At 53.9% G+C, this 21103-nt stretch overlaps 2 protein-coding genes across 8 annotated transcripts; one reads left to right on the forward strand and one right to left on the reverse strand.

The window, feature by feature from the left end:
- The first annotated feature begins 287 nt into the window (after nucleotides 1–287).
- Nucleotides 288–9358, forward strand: EXOSC5 (exosome component 5). Its single transcript, XM_039247122.1, has 6 exons — nucleotides 288–504; nucleotides 4293–4406; nucleotides 4841–4962; nucleotides 6176–6316; nucleotides 7399–7488; nucleotides 8110–9358. Exons 1-6 carry the CDS (start codon nucleotides 357–359, stop codon nucleotides 8200–8202), a joined length of 708 nt encoding a protein of 235 aa, XP_039103053.1. The 5' UTR covers nucleotides 288–356; the 3' UTR covers nucleotides 8203–9358.
- A 686-nt stretch (nucleotides 9359–10044) lies between these two features.
- TMEM91 (transmembrane protein 91) lies at nucleotides 10045–20946 on the reverse strand. Of its 7 annotated transcripts, none has more exons than XM_039247090.1 (5): nucleotides 20777–20946; nucleotides 15385–15492; nucleotides 13616–13854; nucleotides 10816–10965; nucleotides 10045–10293 (listed from the first exon to the last, which is right to left on the reverse strand). In XM_039247090.1, exons 3-5 carry the CDS (start codon nucleotides 13823–13825, stop codon nucleotides 10135–10137), a joined length of 519 nt encoding a protein of 172 aa, XP_039103021.1. In that variant the 5' UTR covers nucleotides 13826–13854; nucleotides 15385–15492; nucleotides 20777–20946; the 3' UTR covers nucleotides 10045–10134. The 7 variants fall into 7 exon arrangements, with proteins under 7 accessions (XP_039103021.1, XP_039103028.1, XP_039103039.1 ...); XM_039247097.1 differs by having other exon boundaries at nucleotides 20607–20946; XM_039247108.1 differs by lacking the exon at nucleotides 20777–20946 and adding an exon at nucleotides 18000–18022.
- Nucleotides 20947–21103: the final 157 nt, after the last annotated feature.

A 21103-nucleotide genomic window follows, 5' to 3' on the forward strand; every position in this document is an offset into this window, starting at 1 on the left:
GAGTGGACAAAACAATCTAGCTTGATAAAAGTACTCTTATCACCTCATCTAAGTTGTTTCTGTAACAGGCAAAGAAAAGGGCAACCCGACCAAAGCCTCAGGGCTTTAGGGCCCGGGGACCTCGGGTAGGACGAGCCCAGGCCAAGGCCCGCCCTCTCTTCGCTAATCTCCAATGGAATTCCAAGATTTGGCAGGCGGGAGTGGGAGGGGCCAGATTGTTAGTAAACGCGGAGACACGTGCGGGCGCTGGTCCTGGCGCCCAGGATCGGCGCGTGCGCACTGAAAACGCAGCTTGTACGCACGCGCGCGCCATTGCGCGGAAGTGAGGGCCCCAGTAGCACGTGGGCTCTGGGACGATGGAGGGGGCTCTGCGGGCTAACGCCAAGATGAGCACTGAGTCTGGAGTAGAGTCCAGTCCTCGGGGCCCTGGCTGCAGCCTCCGTCACTTTGCCTGTGAACAGAACTTGTTATCCCGCCCGGACGGCTCTGCCTCTTTCTTGCAAGGTAAGAACTTAACCTAGGTAAATACTGCTCTGGCCACGTTCGCCACGTTGTATTTGTTTTAGGAGGTTAACAGTGTACAATGCGAAGGAGTGCCACTCCCCATGACACCAGCTGGTAAATGCCCCCCCACCCCCCCCCGGACTGGTGCGTTTCTTCTTGCCCGGGTGGACACTACCGGATATGCCAGAATAAACTCTCTCTCCCTACTAGAAGGGAGACGACATCGCCACTCTGGTAAATACTCAGATCAGATGAGAGAGGAGCAGACTTCCTCCTAAGACCAAATACTCCAGAATAGAGAAAAGCCCCTCACCAAAGGAAATATCTCCCTTGACTAGATTCGTCTCCCACCTCCACCCCACACACGCTGGGTCCCTACATCCCAGGCTGAGGCAAACCAGCCCATATGCATGAATACTGGCAGATGACCACTACCAGCTTAATTGCTGCTTGGACCGTGGCATGTCTTTTACGGGAGTATTTTTCAGATTGAGAGTGATGCCCCCGTCCTCCCCACCACTGGGGTAAATATCTCTTTGGGACACGCGTCTCCATGGGAGTAAATATCACCAGGTTTGGGGCAAGTCTTACCTATTAGGCAAATATCCCTTTCCAAATGCATCTCAAACTGGACTGTTCTCCCTTACCCAGGTAAATATTCCTCTGGAGATAGGCCTAAAGATCATCCCTGTAATTGCTTCAGTCTCTTCACTAGGAAGGAGCGTTAACTCCTACCTAGGTACAAAACCTCTCTTAGTTCATCCCTTTATTGAACACATGTATTTGTGCTAAGTACTGTTCTAGGCACTGGGAATACGTTGATAAAAAGTATTTTTACCTAACGGTTTACATTCTAGTAAGGGACACAGGCAGAAGATAACTAAGGAAATTACTATGGAGAAAAATACAGAGAAGGGGAATAGGGTGTGCCAGTGAGGGTTTTAGTCTTAAATAGGATGGTTGGGAAAGGCCTTGATGAGATGGTGACATGTGAATAAGGACCTAAAGGTAAGGGAGCAAACCCTGAAGATACCAGGAGGAAAAGCATACCAACGGTGGGGAACAGCAGAGTGCAAAGACCCTGAGCCAAGGACTTGCCTGGTGTGTTTGAGGAACAGTCAGGACACAGTGTGGCTGGAGCAGAGAGGAGGCTGGACACGGGTAAGGGGGACTGCCTGTCATTTGAGCCCTAGCGAATGACTTGGGGGCCGTTGCTCCCAAGTTTTGCTCAGAGGAGTGACACGATCTGAATATATTTTTTTTAAACAGAATCTCTCTGGCTGCAGTGTTGATTCTAGAGGTACAGGGGAGAGGGGGCGATGGTGGTGGCTCAGACCAGAGTGGAAGGAGTGGGAGTGGTGAGTGCCTGGTAGACATCACAGGGACGATATGGACTGGGCAGAAGCACATACAAGTCTGGAATTCAGAAGAGAGACACAATCCGAACATATGATTAGGAACTCTCTGGCTATAGATGGTATTTCAAGCTACTGATTGGGTGAAATCAAGAAAATAAGTTTAGCTGGAAAAGAGAAGAGGTCGCTGGACTAAACCCTATCTCTTCTAACTTGTGGGGAGCAAAAAAAAAAAAAAAAAAAGACACTTAGAAGAGAGGCGCCTGGGGGGCTCAGTCAGTTAAGCATCCGACTTCGGCTCGGCTCATAATCTCACGGTTCGAGAGTTCGAGCCCTACATCGGGCTCTGTGCTGGGCTCCGAGCTGTTGGATTCTGTGTCTCCCTCTCTCTCTGCCCCTCCTCCACTCACACTCTGTCTCTCAAAAATGAATAAACGTTAAAAATTAAAAAACAAACAAACAAACGCCGAGAGAAGAGCAGCTAGTAAGGGAGAAGGAAAACCAAGAGAGGGCCGGACCTGGGACCCAGAGAAGTGTTTGAGATGTAAGAGCCCACGAGCTGCATCTGTCCTCCCAGACCTGTAGGTGGGGACCGATCTGGACTTAGGTCACTGTCAAGAACTGTTCTGGTGGAGTGGAGGGGTCAAGGAGGAGAAGCAAAAGAGAGCACAAGTAGAGACAGGTCTTTGGGAGCTTTGCTTGGAAGGGGAGCAGATAAAGGGGGCAGGAGTTGAAGATAGATGTGGATCCAGAGAAGACAGAATTGCTCCAGAGACTTGGCTGGAGCCATGTCCGTGAGCGGGAGGGACTCCCAGGCAGTGAGAAAGAAGACTGCAGTGTGGCTCTTGTTCTGGGTGGATGAGTTTCCCTTGGAGGGCAGATTTTCCTGGGGCCTAGAGAATTCCTCAGTTACCCAGAACCCCCTCTCCCCAACCCAGGAAACCTGCCCTGACCCTGGGGGGCCTTCCCAGGCCCCCCTCAGACTTAGCTCTTTTGCTAAAGTCACACGCCTCCAGAAATGTCGAGGAAGGTAGCCCCTTCCATGTTCTAAAACTCCCAAACCCCAGGACCTCTCACGGACCCTGAAAAGTGTGTCCCACCCACTTCAAGCCTCAGACTCTCTGGTGAGGTTGTTAAAAATGCAGAGGCCCGGAATCCACCACACCTGCTGAGGCTGGCTCTGAGGCTCCCGGCACCTGCGCTGCACCCCAGCTGTTGAATAGGATCTCTGGGGGAGGCGCCTGGGCGGCAGTACCTTTTTTAGGCCAGCGATTCCGGTGTGCAGCCAGGGTTGAGGACCTCTGCTCTGTTCCTGAGTGGTTCTTTTTAACTGGAATAGAGTACGGGCTGGCTGAGTCAGTGGAGCACGCAACTCTTGATCTCAAGGTCTTGAGTTCGAGCCACATGTGGGGTCTGGAGATTCCTTAAAATAAACTGTTAAGGGGCGCCTGGGTGGCTCAGTCATTTAAGCATCCAACTGTTGGTTTCAGCCTGAGCAATGACCTCACGGTTCCTGACATCGAGCCCTGTGTCCAGCCTCTGCAGTCACAGCACGGAGCCTGCTTGGGATTCTTTCTGTCTGTCTGTCTGTCTGTCTCTCTCTCTCTCTAGTAAAATAAAATTAATTGGAATAGAGTAGAAAACATCAGAATGTATCAAAGCAGTGACAGCAAGAGTTGTTCTGTGAGGCCATTGTTCCGTTTACACACACATACGTTTGCATGCAGTTGGAGTCACGCTCGTTGGGAGTCACGCTCTACAATATATTTTTGTTACCAGGAGCTATGGTGAGGAAAGTTTGGAAGCCACCGGTGTAGTCTAGTCTCTTCATTTTGCAGATGGTGAAACTGAGGCCCAGAGAAGTGAGCACAGCCAGCCGACATTGCAGGACTAGAAACCAGGCTTGTATTTCCTGGATCTTAACCTCCCCGCCCCTGTTCATACCCCCTCGGGACCACTCCCGGGTACTCATCCCTCTCTCAGGGGTCCGGACTTCTGCAGAGTTTGGGACGCAAGCCTTAGGGAAGAGAGCCGGGTTGGGGGAGGCTCTGGAAGGTGTTGAGAAGGCAGCTGCAGTACGAAGGAGGAAGGTCAGCTCTCCGGAAGAACTTCCCATTAAACTTAGTAACAGCGAACGTCTGTGGCACACCCCGCATGTGCCAGGCAGTGTCGGAGCCGGGGATTACATCGTTTAATCCTCACAACTCGGGGAGGGCGGCGCCGTTACCCTCTTGGTTCACAGGTGGGGAAGCACAGGCAGAGGACTGAGCAAACCAAACGCTGGAAAAATCAGCACCAGCACTTGGTGGGCTGGACTGGGGGTGGTGTGGGGAACCCTGGCCATCCGGCTCGGCACCCCATACTCCAGTGTTGCACACTAGGCCCCCGGAGGAAGGCAGGACATGGGTGAGGCCTCCTGTGCTGTCTCCGCAGGGGACACATCGGTACTGGCGGGCGTGTACGGGCCAGCCGAGGTGAAGGTCAGCAAAGAGATCTTCAACAAGGCCACCCTGGAGGTGATTCTGAGGCCGAAGATCGGGCTGCCTGGTAACTGGACCCAGTGGAATCAGTACCTTCTTCCTCACTGCTGTCCCCAGTATCCCCTCTCCCCTCCCCTCTGCCTCCACTTTAGTCCTCTTCCCTGGCTCCCATCTCCCCTTCTTTCTACCAACCTGTTTTTCTACCCATTTACTCCCTGCCGCCCCCACTCCTGGGGCTGGGTTCACTGGGAGGGAGCACCGGGGTTTTCTTCCCCGAGGAGGCTCTGTTGCTGGATGCCAGAGCGGGCAGGGAGGAAGTGGGTATGGGTCAGGCCCTGCCTCCTTCCCAGTGGGACCCTCTGTCATCCCTGCAGGGTCTTGCACCAACCCTGGTGGAGATGGCAGGCCCTTCCCGGAGGGCTTGGGTGGGGCATATGGAAGAAGGTGAGCCACATGGAAGGGAAGAGCCTGACCACCCCACCCCACCCCTGATTTCCCCAGGCGTCGCCGAGAAGAGCCGGGAGCGGCTGATCAGGAACACGTGTGAAGCAGTGGTTTTGGGAGCGCTGCACCCCCGAACCTCCATTACTGTGGTGCTGCAGGTCATCAGTGATGCTGGCTCTGTATCCTTCGCCCCAGGCTGCCTCCTCCAGGAAGTCCTCCAGAATCTCCCCGATTGCCTCCCTTGCTGATGCCCACGTGCATGCCCTCTGTTTTCCAGAGGCCTCCCAGTGCTTGACAGGCACCCACTTCTTGAAGAAGAATAGCAAACACAGCTTGAGTAGTTACCACATGTCAGGCACCATTCTGAATGCCTTACACGTATTAACTCACTCAGTATTCTCAGCACAGGAAATAGGTGCCACTATAACCCCCATGTTCCAAATGGGGAAACTAAGGCCTGACGAGGTCAGCTCTTAGCTAGTAATTGGCAGAGCCAGGATTTGAGCCCAAGCCATGTGCTCCTAGAGCCCAGGGGCCCTGGCAGATGGTATTCTTATGTTCCCATGTTTCATGTGAGGAAACAGGCTCAGAGAGGGGAAGTCGCTTACCCAAGGTCACACAGCTGGAAGGCAGCAGAGGCAGAACTCAAGCCCAGGCCTGACTGCCTACAAAGAACGCCTGTGCCATCAACCTCCACTCTGACCTTGAGCAGTGCCAGGGGAGTCCTGAGCAGGCAGAGCAACTGGGTCAGCAGCTCAGCCTAGAAGCTCCCTGGGGTTGGGGCTGAAGGAGTTGCCAGCCCTATTTCACAGATGGGGAAACTGAAGCCCAGAGGGGAAGTCATGGAGGGGCAGAGCTGGGGCTAACTGATCTTAAAGCTGGACCCTTCCCCACTGTGTGGGGCTGGGGGATGGAGACTAGAGGAGGCTTGAGGCAGGGCTGGCCGTTTGACTCCAGGCCCGGGGATGTCTCCCTTCTCCCTCTGTCACCTCGACAGTCTGTCCCCTGGTGGTGGCTGCCTCTAGATCCCCAGGCTCCGGGCCTGGCCCTGCCACTGCCTCCCCACGTGACTGTCTCCCCTCCTTGCCCTCAGTTTCCCTGAAGGCACTTGGCTTCACTACAGCTCTGTTGAGTATCATTCCAACCCCCGATTGAGCCTGAGAGAGTAAGTCACTTGCTCAAGGTCATGCAGCTTGAGGTGGCACAGATGGGCCTGGAGCCCAGGGCTACCTGATCCCAGAACCACTCAGAACCACTGAGCCTTCAGTACTGCCTTCCTGTGATGAGTCCATGCTGCCGGCCACAGTGCTGGCGGGTAAATGGAGCGTGGTCACACTCCGCTGGCCGTCCCCACAGTGGAAATGCTTCTTAACCTCTGCCCCTGGCACTCAGCTTCTGGCCTGTTGCCTGAATGCTGCCTGCATGGCGTTGGTGGACGCAGGGGTGCCCATGCGCGCCCTCTTCTGTGGGGTCACCTGTGCTCTGGACTCTGAGGGGACCCTCGTGCTGGACCCCACGGCCAAGCAGGAGAAGGTAGGTATGAAGACTGGGGTAATGTGAGTCTGAGCAGACGCTTCTCCAGGCTTCGCTTCCCCGACACACTTGGCTACTAATGCATCAGTCCCAGTTGGCGAGGTCTGGTCTGCAGACCGCCAGGTGCTAGGACACCAGCCGAGACCCGTATCGACCTTCAGCGCCAGACTCGGAGCAGCGGTCCAGCTAGAGCCAGGGTCTCAGACCCCCCCGAAGGATTCCCTTGTTTTGGCTTCCTAGCCCCTGCTGTCCTCTGCGTATATTGGTTCCATTCGGTTCCATTCTCTGTTGCCTGAGGAGGCTGTGACCAGCCCCTGAAAGTCCGTGCTTGCTTCGCTGGCTCCGATTCACACTGCCCAGGGCTCAGGGTATTCCAAGTCATCCGCCCAGTACCGTGAGGGTCGCATCGTGTCAGGAAAGCAGAAGCCACTTGGGATCGTATCAGGGAACTTCCTGCAGGAAACTGGCCAGGACAGTGTTGGGAGAGGCGAGGGAGCACAAAGGAAGGAGGGTGACGCCCAGGGGCTAGAAGCCTGTGGGGAGACACTGTCACGTTTGGTTCTGGATGCACACAGGGCACCCTGGCAGCCCGTGTCCCCGGAGCCCGCCTGGCCTCCATGGCTACTATGGGGACTGCCAAGCCACGCTTCTGTCAGAGTGAGGACAGGGTGCAGCTCTCCCTCCTTCAGCCTCCCCCCAGACTACCGGGGGCACCTGACAGGCAGGGGAGTCTGGGAAATAGTGTGTCGGCTTCCAGCCCTCGTGGCCCAGAGCTGGAGAGGGAGGCAGGGAGCCAAGAGGTACTGGTGACGATTGGTGGCCACATGGCTGCCCCCACAGATGGAGTCCTGTGCTTAGAAGCCCCCTGTTGGAACCACATGGGTAGAATCGGGGCATGGGAAGTGCTTCTACAGAAGGAAGGGCCAAGAGCATTGCCCAGGGAAGCAGCGTTGGTGTGTAGACAAAACAGCTACACTTGATCCACTTGGGGAATGCTGGCTGTAGGGAGGGCAGGTGCCCTTTTGGGGACCAGCTGAGACTGCCTGAGGGGAGAGTCCAGGTGTCCTATCCCTCGCCCCTAGGAGGCCCGGGCCGTCCTGACCTTTGCCCTCGACAGTGTGGAACGGAAGCTGCTGATGTCCACCACCAAGGGGCTCTATTCGGATGCCGAGGTACCAGGGTGGAGATGGGGTGAAGACCAGATCCTTCCTTGCGTCCCTTTTGCATGTAGAAGGAGTTTACAAACCTCATAGGCCCAGAACCCCTTGTGGGGATTTTAAAGGACGCACCAGGAATGAGCGGAAAAGAGAAGAGAGCCTGGGTTGAGATGGGGAGGCAAGGCGTTGAAAGCCCTTCACCTTCCTGCTCAGAGCCGTGCACTCCCAGAGCCCTGGGGCTCTGGTCTCCGAGAGCACAGCCAACCTGGGCCTCCCGTGAACCCAGGAACGTGCGGCAGTTGATTTGGGGTCCCAGATTCCAGAGCTTTCGACATGACCTGGCGTCAGAGGGCCTGTGGCTCAGAAATCCTAGAGCTTCGGGCTGAGGCCACGATCAGGATGCCTGGTGCCCCGGTCCACAGCCCCGGAGCCCGCGCCTCGTCTTTCCCTCTGTTCCCCTCTAAGAGAGCACCCATGACCTGGGGAAGAGAGAAGGGCCCTTGAAACATGCCCCGTCGCCACCAGCCTCACTGCCGGGGGGCTGCAAGAGGTCTGGGGTCTCTGGGAATCCGATGGGGTCGGGGCCAGGCCGCGGGAGCGGGGCGCCCCGGCACCAACAGGTCTCTCCGCCTCCAGCTCCAGCAGTGCCTGGCCGCGGCCCAGGCCGCCTCGCAATGCGTCTTCCGCTTCTACCGGGAATCGCTGCAGAGGCGTTACTCCAAGAGCTGAGGCAAGCTGGGGCAGGGCGCCCTCCCGCCGCCGCCTCCGTGGAAAATAAACCAGCAGCCAGGCCTCGCCTCTCCAGCCCTGTGTGCCCGGAGGAGCTTGCGGGCCTGGGGGCGCAGACTCCTGCCCCGCCCCCCCACCCCCCAAGCATTTCCACACCGGGAAGCAAGCCCCACCCACCCTGCCAGTCCGACAGATACCCATGGGGTGTCCGCCCTGTGCGGGTCCTGCTAGGTACCAGAGACCCAGCAGTGAACAGCCCCCCCCAGGTTCGAGGAGCAGTGGGGTGATAGGCCAAGGCAGTTGGTATTTGTCAGATGGTGGTAAATGCTGTGTAAAAAGCAAAAAGCAGGGAGGCCAGATTTAATGCAGCAGTCAGGGACGTCGCAGGGGAGCCCAGGAGGAGGCCTGGGGAAGAGGGAGGACCGGATTAGGGGTGGCTCTGGTGTGCAGGGCAAGTAGGGAGGGGGGAGGGAGGAGATGGGTCAGGGAGGGAGCAGGCACAGCGGGAGGGCCTTGCGGGTCTTGGCATCCCTGCCTTAACAAGAAGGAACAAGCTCAAGAAGGCAGTTAGCTGCAGATGTCCCCAGCTAGCTGGTGACGGAGCAGGGGGTTCTGCTCAGAGTCCGGCCCCAGAGCCCTTCACCGTCCGGACGAGCCCAGGAGACCCCAGCACACTCTGGACCGCGGTTCCCCATCTGTAAGCAGAGGAGGCTGAGACCCATTGGTTAGGTGTGTGGAAACACGGGAAGGGGGTTTTTAGCAGCCATTGGACCGCTCTATCCCCCACTCCCATATTTAGGGGGCAGGAGCCAAGAGTATGAGCACATCTCACAGGAGTAACTCTCCCACAGCTGGGCCACATGGTCACCAGATTCTGCGGGGCGCTAACATTTGGGGGTTTACAGTGAAAATTATACGTCTGGCGGGCCCGCAGCCGCATGCTTCACATGCTTGAACTAGCTCACACGGTTCCCACAATTGCCCCCTTGGAGCCTGTGTCATTTTCGTCCCCAGTTACCAAGAAGGGGAAGCATCAAAGTCTTGAGCTTGAAACGCTGTTCTGTGAGACCCAGGAGAACACCAAATGGGAAAGTGTTGTCTTGTAGTAAGATCCACCAGAATGGCATTAAACAGAATGAGAAAACTAAGCCATAAACCACCTGTCATCCTGTCATGCTATTACTTGGACCTTTCAGGCCCTATTACGGAACATGTCCCTGTGCCCTGCCCAGTGCTCAAGGGTCCGCTCCGTGGGGGGCCAGGGTGCTAGGGCCTCAAGGCTCCAGGCCTCAGGGTCTCTGGCTGTGCAATTCCCATGTGGCGGCTTTCTTCCCCCGGCGGGCCAGTGAGGAGGCCTCTGGGGTGCTTGAGCACCTGGGGCCATCCTTCTCCCCCAGAAGCCTGCACAGAATGAGGCCACCAGAAAAGGCCCTCCTGAGACCAGACCCGTCATTTCCCTTGGAAAGTTCTGCTTCAGCTGCCTTGTCTTTTGATGCTTCAAGCAGTCAGAGCAGAGTTTCTGCCACTTGCCACGGAAAGAGCTGAGGGATATGGCCCTTTACGTGGATGACCCGATCGCAGCTCCCAGGTGCGGAAAAAGCCCCTTTTGCAGATGGGAAAATGGGAGGCTCGCAGAGAAGTCACATGGGCCAAGGTTACACAGCTAAGGAGGAGTGAGCACTTGGAGCCCCGCTCTTTAATGCTCGCAGACCACTGCGCCGTGAAGAGGACACTGCCCCTTGGTCCCCCCTTCTCTGGCTCTGAGGTGTCCTGGAGCACCCGGGGACAGCCTGTCCCTTCCTGGTCTCTGCACCCCCGCACACATACACACACAGACACAGGTTTGGCTTCGAGAGCGTCTGGCGTTTAATCTCGTTGTGGCGGCCAGGAAGGAGGCGGGTGTGGCCCCTGATTCACGGGCCGCAGGGGCGGCTAGGGTGGCTCTCGGGAGGCCAGGTAGGCGGCCAGGGTCACCAGGGCCGCCGCATATGTGCACACGCCCAGCCCGACGGCGAGGACCCCCAGCAGGAAGGCGCGGCGGGAGGCAGCCCCTGCCCCCTGGACGTCCCCCTTGGCCCAAGCCTTGTTGGTCTGTGGAGGCGTTGGGCAGCGGTGACTCAGGCATCCCCTCATCCGCCCTGCTTCCCGCAGCCCCGGACCCTTCCCCCAGCCCCTCCCACGCGGGCACACCCACGCACTCATTCATAGATTCCAAGACCGGGAAGCAGCTGCTGTGGGTGGGCACAGGGGAGACTCTGTGGCTAATAAAAATATACAAAGATTACTCTATGCCACCGTTCTAACTCACTGGGGCCTCACGATGAGCCAGAGGGAGGAATTGTTCCCATTTTACAGAGGAAGAAAATGAGGCACAGGGAGGTTAAGTGGCTTGCCTCAAAATCTTAAAGAGTGCATTGCACCTAGGATTTGAGCTCGGGGTCTTCACCATCACCCTGGGTTTTCACTCTGAAACATTCGTTTTGCCCTTCAACGTTCCTATGCAGATCCTTCTCTCCATCTTTGTTCCCACCCCCCGGCAATGTATAGCACCTGTGTTTTGAATGTGCTTTTCTCTTACATCCAGCCCCCTCCCAGCCACACCCACAGACTGACCTTCTGGGCCAGGCAGAAGGCAGCAATGCCCACAGGCCAGAAACAGCAGAGCATGGAGAAGACGGCCAAGCCGAGGTGGTCGTGGGGTAGGAGCGGGGAGAGAAGGCTGCCCCCATCCCAGTCCGAGTCGCTGTCACTGGATGATGCGTCCTATGGGTAGGAGAGGGCCTGAGTGGGCATCTCTGCCTACCTTCCCTGCCCCACTGCTCTGCTCCCCACAGCCCCCCACAGACCAATACCAGGGCCTCCCCAGAAACACCAAGAGAGGAAGATGTTCCAGGAGATAGGCTCCTAGAGTTTTATGTTACACTTGAAAGACTTCACCAGGCCAATCATGACTACTACAATCTCTGCGTTAAAAGCCCCTGCAGTAGAGACAGATGGGGACAGACACCAGCAAAAAGTTGGAGATTAAGAGATACAGCTCTGGGGACATGTGGGTGGCTCAGTCAGTTGAGCATCTGACTCTTGGATTCGGCTCAAGTCATGATCTCGCGGTTTGTGAGTTCAAGCCCCACATTGGGCTCTGCGCTGATGGTGCCGAATGTCTCTCCCCCACCCACCCACCCACTCTGCCCCTCCCACGTGCTTGCTCACTCTTTCTCTCTCAAAATAAATGAATAAACTTGAAAAAAGAGACAGACAGCTCTGGTGGCCTAAATTACTAGGACAAACCTGCCTGCTGAAAAGCAGAAATTCTATACTTTAAAAAATGTTTTGTTTTTATCTTTTTTTTAAATCTTGCGTCACACAGCTCACATGATTTTAAGCAATTCCTATAAGGCCAAAACTGAAAATCAAAGCAGGGGTCAAATGAACTGAGATGGCCTCTTTTCCCTGCGGGTATTTGCCAATCCCGGAAAAATAGCCTTTTAATCAAACTGTGCACTAGATTAAAACTGATCTCTAACTGGTAGTGACCCCAGGTGGCTGACAGAAGCAAACCAAATCCTCTCTGGGGAATGGTATGCACCTTCAGCCTAGGCCACAAAATAATAACCCTAAAAATGATTGTTCAGAGGCACCTGGCTGGCTCAGTCAGTAGAGCCCACGACCCCTAATCTCAGGGGCGCAAGTTCAAGCCCCACATTGGGCGTGGGGCCTTGTTCAAGTTTAAAAAATAAATAAAAAATTTCACACGTGACCAGCATACAGTCCAAACATAACCAGGCACACAAGAAACCATAAATGAGAACTAGCAGAAATAATAAGGCCCTCAAAGGGGCGCCTGGGCGGCTCAGTCAGTTAAGTGTCCGACCTCGGCTCAGGTCATGATCTCGCAGTTCACGGGTTCAAACCCCGCGTGGGGCTGTGTGCTGACAGCTCCGAGTCTGGAGCCTGCTTCAGATTCTGCGTCTCCCTCTCTGCCCCTCCCCCACTCATGATCTGTCTCTCTCTCTCAAAAATAAACATTAAAATAACAACAACAATAATAGTAAGGCCCGCAAGGTCCTCAAGAATGGAATTATCAGACACATACAATGTCAGAGTGATGCTAACTGCCACAGTGTGGCTGACCGTGTTTCCAAAACCAGCCCCAGCCGTCTCTCTCATCCCACATGCGCTTTTTAACAGTGTGACTGATACTCTTCCCACCAAGGGGTGAGGTCTGTGTCCCCTTTCCTTGAGTCTGGACAGGCTGTGACTCACTCATAATTGGTAGAATGTGGTGAAAGTGATGCCACGTGACTTCCAAGCATAGGTCAGAAAAGGTGAGGCCTTGCTGGCGCCCTCAGGCTGCGGCCGAAGGCCCGTAAGGGCGCGGACTATGCTGAAGCTGCCATGTTGTGAGGAGGCCCAAACCAGCCCGCAAGGGGAGAGTCATCTATAAGCCCCAAGATGAAGAAAGAGACACCCGCCCAGCTCCCAGCTGCTTCGGCCTTGGCCGTGGACAGTGTCAGCCCTAGCCACCGGCTGACCGCAACCTCATGAAAGACCCTGAGGCAGAACCACCCAAGTCCTTCCCAAACGCCTGACCCATGGAAACCATGAGCCATAATGAGTGTTGCTGTTTTAAGCAACTAAGTTTTGAGATGATTTCTTTTATTTTTAATGTTTATTTATTTTTGAGAGAGACAGAGTGCGAGCAGGGGAGGGGCAGAGAGAGAGGGAGACACAGAACCCAAAGCAGGCTCCAGGTTCCGAGCTGTCAGCACAGAGCCCAACGCGGGGCTCAAACCCATGAACTGTGAGATCATGACCTGAGCCGAAGTCGGACGCTTAACTGACTGAGCCACCCAGGCGCCCCCTGGGGTGATTTCTTATACAGGAATAGTAGCTGGAAAACCATGTGTAAGAAATAAAGGACAAGCGGTGCACCCGGCTGGCTCGGGCAGAAGAACATGCGACTCTTGATCTCGGGGCGGTGAGTTTGAGCCCCACGTTGGGTGTAGAGATTTCTTAAAAATAAAATCTTGGAAAAAATAAATAAATAAAAGACAAGCTTCGCAGTAGGTAGAAGGAATAAGAAATTATATAAATTAACACCTTAATTTGAAAAGAAGAGACCAGGGCCGACAACGGAAAGAGAGAGAGGGAAAGACAGGGAACAGGGGAGTCAGAAATCAGAGGGAAGACAGAGAACCAAAGGCGCAGGACGAAAGATGAGTGACAAACCTGGAGAGAAAAAGGCGAAGAAACCAGAACAGCAAAGCCGGTAACTGGGAATCTAGGCAGCCCACACACACTGGGAAGTGAGAACCCCAGGCTGAAGGCAGATAGATGCCCCAGCCACCCAGGTGTGGGCCACCTGAGTTCGCCGCCCCCTCCCCCACCTCCCGCTGAGGCCCACCGCTCCTACCTCAAGGTCAGGGGGCCCTGGCTCCCCAAGACCAGCGCTCACAGAGGGAAGAGGAGGTGGGAGTTGCTGCCAGCCCCTCAGGGCCTCAGCAAAGGCTATCTCTCCAAAGGGAGGCCCCAGCTGGGGCTCACCAGGCTTCTGGATGGGGGGCCCGCAGCCCATACCCGCCAGCAGAGGCTGGTGGAGCTCTCGAAGGCTGGGGCTGTCCATGGCTGGGGAGAGGCTCTGGGAAGGGTTTCCTGGAGGTAGAGGAAAAAAAAAAGTTGTAACAAAGTCTCACCATCTTTCCCCTGACTCGACTCTGGAGAGAGTCCTGGCAGAGACTAGTCAGCTCACTGACCATCAGACCCATTTTACAGATAGTAAAACTGAGGCCCGGAGACTAAAAGAGGCTGGGCCAAGTTGTGAAGAGAACTCGGGGGTCTGGGATTCCGTCTTCTCAGGCAAAAGCCACACACCTGTTGCACACTTATTCCAAATCATGCACACTTGCCCCATGAACTACACATACCTGCATCTACAGGTCTGCACACTGAATACCCAAGACCCCTGCCACACATATTCATCCACACCAGCCCAACCCCCACCTCCACCTCACGGCATTCATCTCCCAAAGGGCTCCTTGCATACATATGCCCTGTACAACATCAGCTGCCATTAAACACCACTTCTTACACCCTCATCCCAAAAGATTCCTTGCGAGCTCCTAATCGCCCTAACATCAGATCCCCCATTTGCACACGTATGCACAGGCTTCCCACGCATGCATCTCAGACACTCTCCCTTGTTCCCATCACTTACTTCCCTTGCACACCTGCCCCAAACACCTGGTGCAAGCACCTCTCCCCTACTCCACCCACATCCACGGCCCTACACAATTGCCTGCACACTCATCGGCTCCCCCACACCTCCTGTCTTACCAGACTCCACCTTTGCACAACTGCCCCTTACCAGCCCCAACCCACCACCTTCATACACAAGCAACCTCAAGGAATAATGCCACCCCACCATCCGCCCCGAGGGCCCCCAAACCTCCCGCCCTCACTCCAGCCCTGGCTTGAGCCGATTACCTCACCAAGGTTTGCCTCCCCATCCCCAACACTAGGGCCCAGGGGAGGATCCCGTGCCGCCCACCTGTGCCCCTCACTCACCGCCCACGGCCATATGTTGGGACCTCCTGGGCCCCTGCACCGACACCCGCCCCGACTCTGCTGCCCGCAGGTGACGGAACTCCGCGAGCCCCGCGCTCCCTGGGACCTGGGCCTGGGGGCGCGGGGTGTGCGCGTTCCTGTGGACTCCCCTCTCGGAGCCCCTGGCCCGCAGCGCGCGGGGGCGGGGGTGGGGGCGGGGCGGCGGGCTCCCGGCTCCGCCCTCCGCCGCGGCCGGGGAGGGGGCCTTGAAGGCCGACGTCAGCGCCCAGCGCGGAAACCCTGCCATCCCCGGCGTGTGGGAACAAGCGCGAGACTCCGAGGACGGTGGGCCCTGACCCCCCCACCCCCGAGCCCAGGCCCCCAAGCGCTGCGGGGTGGAGGAGGGGGCGCCCCTGATTCTCCAGGGCCTTTCTGGCTCGGCCCCGCCTCCACCCCCTCCACTCCCCCACTCTTCTTGCCCAATAATAATAACAGCAACAGCCGCTAACTGTGTGCACTGCTCTCAGTGCCGTGCATGGACGCAGGCACGTTTATTCCTCGCAAGGACCGAAGAGACACCGTCATTTACTGTCCTGGTGCACGCAGGAGGGAACAGGCGCAGAGAGGTTGGGCACTTGCCTGGGAGCCTGCCGCTAGTTCACTGAGTGCAGACTAAGCCCCGAGCCCTGGCCGGTGGGTTTAGAGGATTTACAACCATCTTGCATTGACTCCTCTAGGCAGCTCTATCTGTTGTACAGATAAGGAGAGGGAGGGTCAGAGGCATGTGCTCACTAGGCCGAGGTAAACAGCTGGAGCTTTGTAACCCAGGGCTGTATTCCTTGCCGGCCCAAGGGAAAGGGAGGAAGCGGGGCAAGAAGGAATGGAGTTCCTCTGAGTCAGTGTTTAGACCCACACAGACCCGAATTACTTTCCAGGCTCTTCAGGGCACCTGCTCTGGGCCCGCGGGACATTGGCATTGCGTCTCGGAACCCTCATTTTTTTTTTCATCTGTGAAATGGGCTAAACACTCCCTGCCTCTTTAGCCCGATAACACATAAAGCACTTAGATCAGGTGCGACACCCAGCGTCCACCGTTTACCCAGAGCCTGGCAGTGCTGGCACTCTGAGCATGTTTGGTGATGTCTCTGAGTTAATGATTTATCAACCTCCGTCTCCCATCAGGCTGCATAAGGGACACTCCTCACCCCGCAGGCCTCTCGCCCTCATGGAGCCCACCCAGCTTGCATGGGCTTCCTCCGCCCAGAAGCCCTCCTTTTTACCAGTCCCAGTAGGTCAAGCGGGAGGATTCCCCTCTCGATGCAGGGCTGGCCGGAGTTCCCTCGCTCCAGGGCTCCAGGGCTCGGTGCCAAGAGTCCAGACGCTGGAGTTGGCACAGGCCCCACTCCCAGGGAGAGCAGATGGTGTCTGCAAGTGCAGCTTGGCACAGCCAAAGTTTCGGGCAGACAAGCGGGCAGACCCTCTGGAGGATAGAGAGGGACCTGGGCGGGTTATGTCATCCGGGAGAGAGAACCTGCTACCCTCTCCTCGACCTGGGCCCTGGTTGTTGTTTCTTGCAGGCAATCACTAGGAAACATGCGACATCTTTCTTTTTTCTTTTTTTTTTTTTTAATGTTTTATTTATTTCTAGGAGAGAGAGAGACAGCATGAGCAGGGGAGGGTCAGAGAGAGAGGGAGATACAGACTCTGAAATAGGCTCCAGGCTCTGAGCCAGCTGTCAGCACAGAGCCGGACGCGGGGCTCGAACTCACGAACCGTGAGATCATGACCTGAGCCAAGTTTGGATGCCTAATCGGCTGAACCACCCAGGCACCCCTTCATAGCAGTGTTATTCACCACAGGCGAAAGACGGAAGCACACCAGTGTCCATCAGTAGAGGACTGAGTGAAGAAAATGGGGTATATACGATTCCACCTTAAAAGGAAGAAAATTCTGACATGCCTGACAACATGGACTAAGCCTGGAGACATTGTAAAAGGACAGCTGTTGATGGGCTCTACTTCTATGAGGCTCCCAGATGGTCATATTAATAGAGACAGAAAGTAGAATGGTGGTGGATGGGAAGCTGTTTTTCGTTTGTTTTTATTTCTTTTTTTTTTCATTTTAGACAGAGAGAGAGAACACAAGAGGAAGACAGGGGCAGAGGGAGAAAGACAGAATCCCAAGCAGGCCCCACGCTCAGTGCCGAGGCCAAAACAGGGCTTGATCCCAGGACCCAGGGATCATGACCTGAGCCGAAATCAAGAGTCAGATGTTCAATCAACTGAGCCACCCAGGCACCCCTGCCCGATTTGTTTTCAGTTTAGTTTTTAGTTATTTGGTGTTTTTTTCCTTTTTTTTTTTAGTTTCTGCATGTGTGTTTTACTATAGTTGACACACAATTTACATTAGTTTCAGGTGTAAACACAGTAACCTAACTGCTCTATGCCTCAAGCTATGCTCATTGCCAGCGAGCTAGCAAGCGCAGCCACCAACTTGTCCCCATTGAGCGCCATTACAATGTCATTGACCATGTTCCTTATTTTGCACCTTTTAGCCCCAAGACTCATTCATTCCACAACTGAAAGCCTGTTCGCCCATCCCCCCACCCCACTTCCTCCAGCAGCCCTGGGCGGCTCAGTCCGTTGAACATCTGACTCTCGATTTCATTTCGACTCAGGTCATGATCTTACAGTTCGTGGGGTTGAGGCCTGTGTCTGGCTCTGCACTGACAGTGGGGAGCCTGCTTAGTATTCTCTCTCTCCCTCTCTCTCTACCCCTTTCCTGCTCGTGCGCAAGCATGCACACACACACACTCTCTCTCTCTCTCAAAATAAATAAACTTAAAAAAAAAAAAAAAGCATGATCCTGAGACGTTTTTCAATGTTTACAGAGGTTTAGTTTTGCAAGATGAAAAGATTCTAGAGGTTAGTTGCACATTTCTGTGCATGTACTTGATGCCACTGAACTGTACCCCTAAAAATGGCTAAAATGGCAAATTGTGTGTTATGTGTCTTTTACCACAATTTTACAAATTTAAAAATAAAAAGTAAAGAGGGGTGCCTGGGTGGCTCAGTCAGTTGAGTGCCCCACTCTTGATTTTGGCTCAGGTCTCACGGTTCTTGGGTTCAAGCCCTGTGTTGGGCCCTGAGCTGACAGCACAGAACCTGCTTGGGATTCTCCTTCTTTCTCTTTCTCTGTCCTCCACCCCCCAAAATAAACAAACTTAAAAAAAAAAAAAAAAGAAGGACAGGCACCTGGGTGGCTCAGTCAGTTAAGTGTCCAACTTGGGCTCAGGTCATGATCTCACAGTTCGCGAGTTCTGGCCCCCTATCTGGAGCCTGCTTCAGATTCTGTGTCTCCTTCTTGCTCTCTGCCCCTCCCCTGCTGGTGCTCTGTCTCTCAAAAATGAAGAAACGTTAAAGAAATTAATTAAAAAACAAAAAGGATATGCGAAATATTCCATTCCAAAATTAACAACACTAAGACCCATCAGTAATAGCAAACATTTATGCTGCTTCCTAGTTTCCAGCACTGTCCTAAATTCATTACACATCCTATGGCTGCACAGCAAGTCATTCGCCAACACCCCGTGGCTTAAAGCAAACATTTATCATCTAACATAGTCTCTGTTGGCCTTGAATCTGGCAAGGGCTTGGCTGGGTGGTTATGACTCCAGGTGCCTCATGAAGTTACAGTCAGCATGCTGGCCAGAGCTATTGTCATCTGAAGATCTAACTGGGGCTGGGAGATCTGTTTCCAACATAGATCACGCACATGGTGTTCACTGTTGGCAAGAGGCTTTAGTTCTTCCCCATAAGGTCTTTCCAATGGCTGCTTCTCCCCTAGAGGAGCCATCCAAGAGAAAGAGCAAGGAGGAAGCCTCAATGCCTTTTATGACCTAGTCTCGAAAGTCACACAGCAACTTCTGCCGTATTCTAGAAGGAAGTGTTAAGTGAAGCTCAGACCCAGGGGGAGAGGAATTAGTTTCCACGTACTGAAAGAAGGTATATGAGGGGTGCCTGGGTGGCTCAGTCGATTAAGTGCCCAACTCTTGATGCTGGCCTAGGTCATGACCCCAGAGTCTTGCAATCAAGCCCCATGAGGGGCTCTGCACTGGGCATGGAGCCTCCTTAAGATTCTCTCTCCCCTTCCCTCAGGCCCTCCCCCGCCCATATATTTGCTTGTTCTCTCTCTCAAAAAATAAATCAATTAAAAAGAAATTTTTTTTTTAATGTTTTATTTATTTCTAGGAGAGAGAGAGAGAGACAGCGTGAGCAGGGGAGGGTTAGAGAGAGAGGGAGTCACAGACTGAAACAGGCTCCAGGCTCTGAGCTGGCAGTCAGCACAGAGCCCGACGCGGGGCTCGAACCCACGAACCGCGAGATCATGACCCGAGCGAAAGTCGGACGCTTAACCAACTACGCCACCCGGGCACCCCTAAAAAGAAATTTTAAAAAGAAAGTAAAATAAAAAAAGAAAGAAGGCATATCACAGAATCTGTGGACAGGGGCGCCTGGCTAGCTCATCCTGAAGAGCACGTGAGTCTTGGTCTCAGGGTCGTGAGTTCGAGCCCCACAGTTAGGCATAGAGCTTACTAAAAAAATAATAATAATAATAAATAATTGTGGGCATATTTTATTTACTTTTAAAAGTTTTTATATTTATTTATTTTGAGAGAGAAGGACACACAGAGAATACCAAGCAGGCTCCACGCTTAGCACGGAGCTGGGCTTGGGGCTGGCTTTCACAACCGCAAGATCACGACCTGAGCCGAAATCAAGACTCAGTCGCTTAACTGACTGAGCCACCCGAGGGCTCCAGTGTTGAGCTTATTTTAAAAGAGCTTCATAGACGAACACATCAAAGCCTGACAACAGTCCAACAAGGTGGGGCCCGTCTTTCATCCTCACGTTACAGAAAAGAAAAAGCAAAGCACAGACAGGCTGGCTACAGGTCACACAGAAGGTGCAGAGCTGAGAGACTTCCATCTTGGTGGTTGACCCGGGAACCATTTTCTTAATCACTAATATCAACCAGTAAGGAGAAAACCAATTAAAAAAAAAAAAAAAGGAGCACTGACAGAACCAGACTGGTTGGATGTGGGAAGTGATGGATCTTAGAAAACGTCCAGACACAATCTCCATATGCCTTTGAATAACGAAAGACACTTTCTTTTCAAAGAAAGGAAGGACAGCAAAGAGGTTAAGGACATCAGGTTTAGGCAGAGGTAGACAGCGCTACAATCAACGTGACTTGAGGCAAATGATTTTGGGCCAATTTTTTCATCTTAAATAAAGCTGACATTAACTACCCTGTAGGGTGTCTGAGGATTAAACAAAATCATGCAATCAAAACGATCAGTTTACAGGGTCTGGCACAGAAAATACACTCAATACACGGTAGCTTTCAAATATACCTATTAGTGAAATGTAATCCTATTGAAGTATTTTATTTATATTAATACTATGCTATTGAAATGTTGCCCCCTCCCTATAATTTTGACTTCCTGATGCTAATTGGTGGAGCCTCATTTTGGGAAAAGTAGAGAAATGAATTTCCTTTGGACTCCCGGTCTGGGCTAGAGGAATAGGGATTAGGGTTCAGGCGGATTTAGAGGCTGGAGAGGGCACACTGCTCAGGAAATCAGAATATGTCAGTGCCTCGAACTCGGTCCCCCCTACTTACACCCATTACACAGATGAGATACACCAAGGCTTGGACACCTGTAGGGTCACATGACAAACTGCTGGCAGAGTCCAGCCTTCAAGAACCAAATTTTCTGCAGAAAAAGGGGCCTCGGTTCCTCATTTCTCATACCCTTTCCCCCACGCTCCCCCTCCTTACTCAGACTCAGCACTAACCGTGAACTGGGCGGTATTTCTGAGAAGGAAGTCGGATTTATCAGCCAGTGAAGAGCCACAGGAAACTAAAAAAGGAAGGAAAACCCCTCTCCCCAAATTGAGTTTCTCTGGGGAGAATCCGAAGGAGGAAGGATTTTTTTTCATAAAGACATGGGGATGCATGCAATGACCTTGAGAGAGACTCCCCCTTGGTCCTGGCTCAAGTCTCTGATTTGTGGTCCTGGCTGCGAGAGCGTTTGGGGAGACACGCAGCGCGGATGGATTCGCCTATTCTGTGAGGAAGGGATCTGGCAGAAACAGTTGGCACGGAGACTTCCTCAGCCACACTCAAGATGGCAGCTGCCCGACCACGCCCCAAATGGCGGAACCTTGAGTGTGCGGAGAGACGCTTTTCCCAAAATGGAGAGAGATGGGGAGACAAAACGTCCATCATACATTAGCCCCGCCCCCTAAGATTGTTAGGGCCAATTAGCGACCCACAGGGCGGGTGCCAGACG

The sequence above is a fragment of the Hyaena hyaena genome, unplaced genomic scaffold (assembly GCF_003009895.1).
Source record: "Hyaena hyaena isolate Hyena2069 unplaced genomic scaffold, ASM300989v1 scaffold_9, whole genome shotgun sequence".
Taxonomy (NCBI): domain Eukaryota; kingdom Metazoa; phylum Chordata; class Mammalia; order Carnivora; family Hyaenidae; genus Hyaena; species Hyaena hyaena.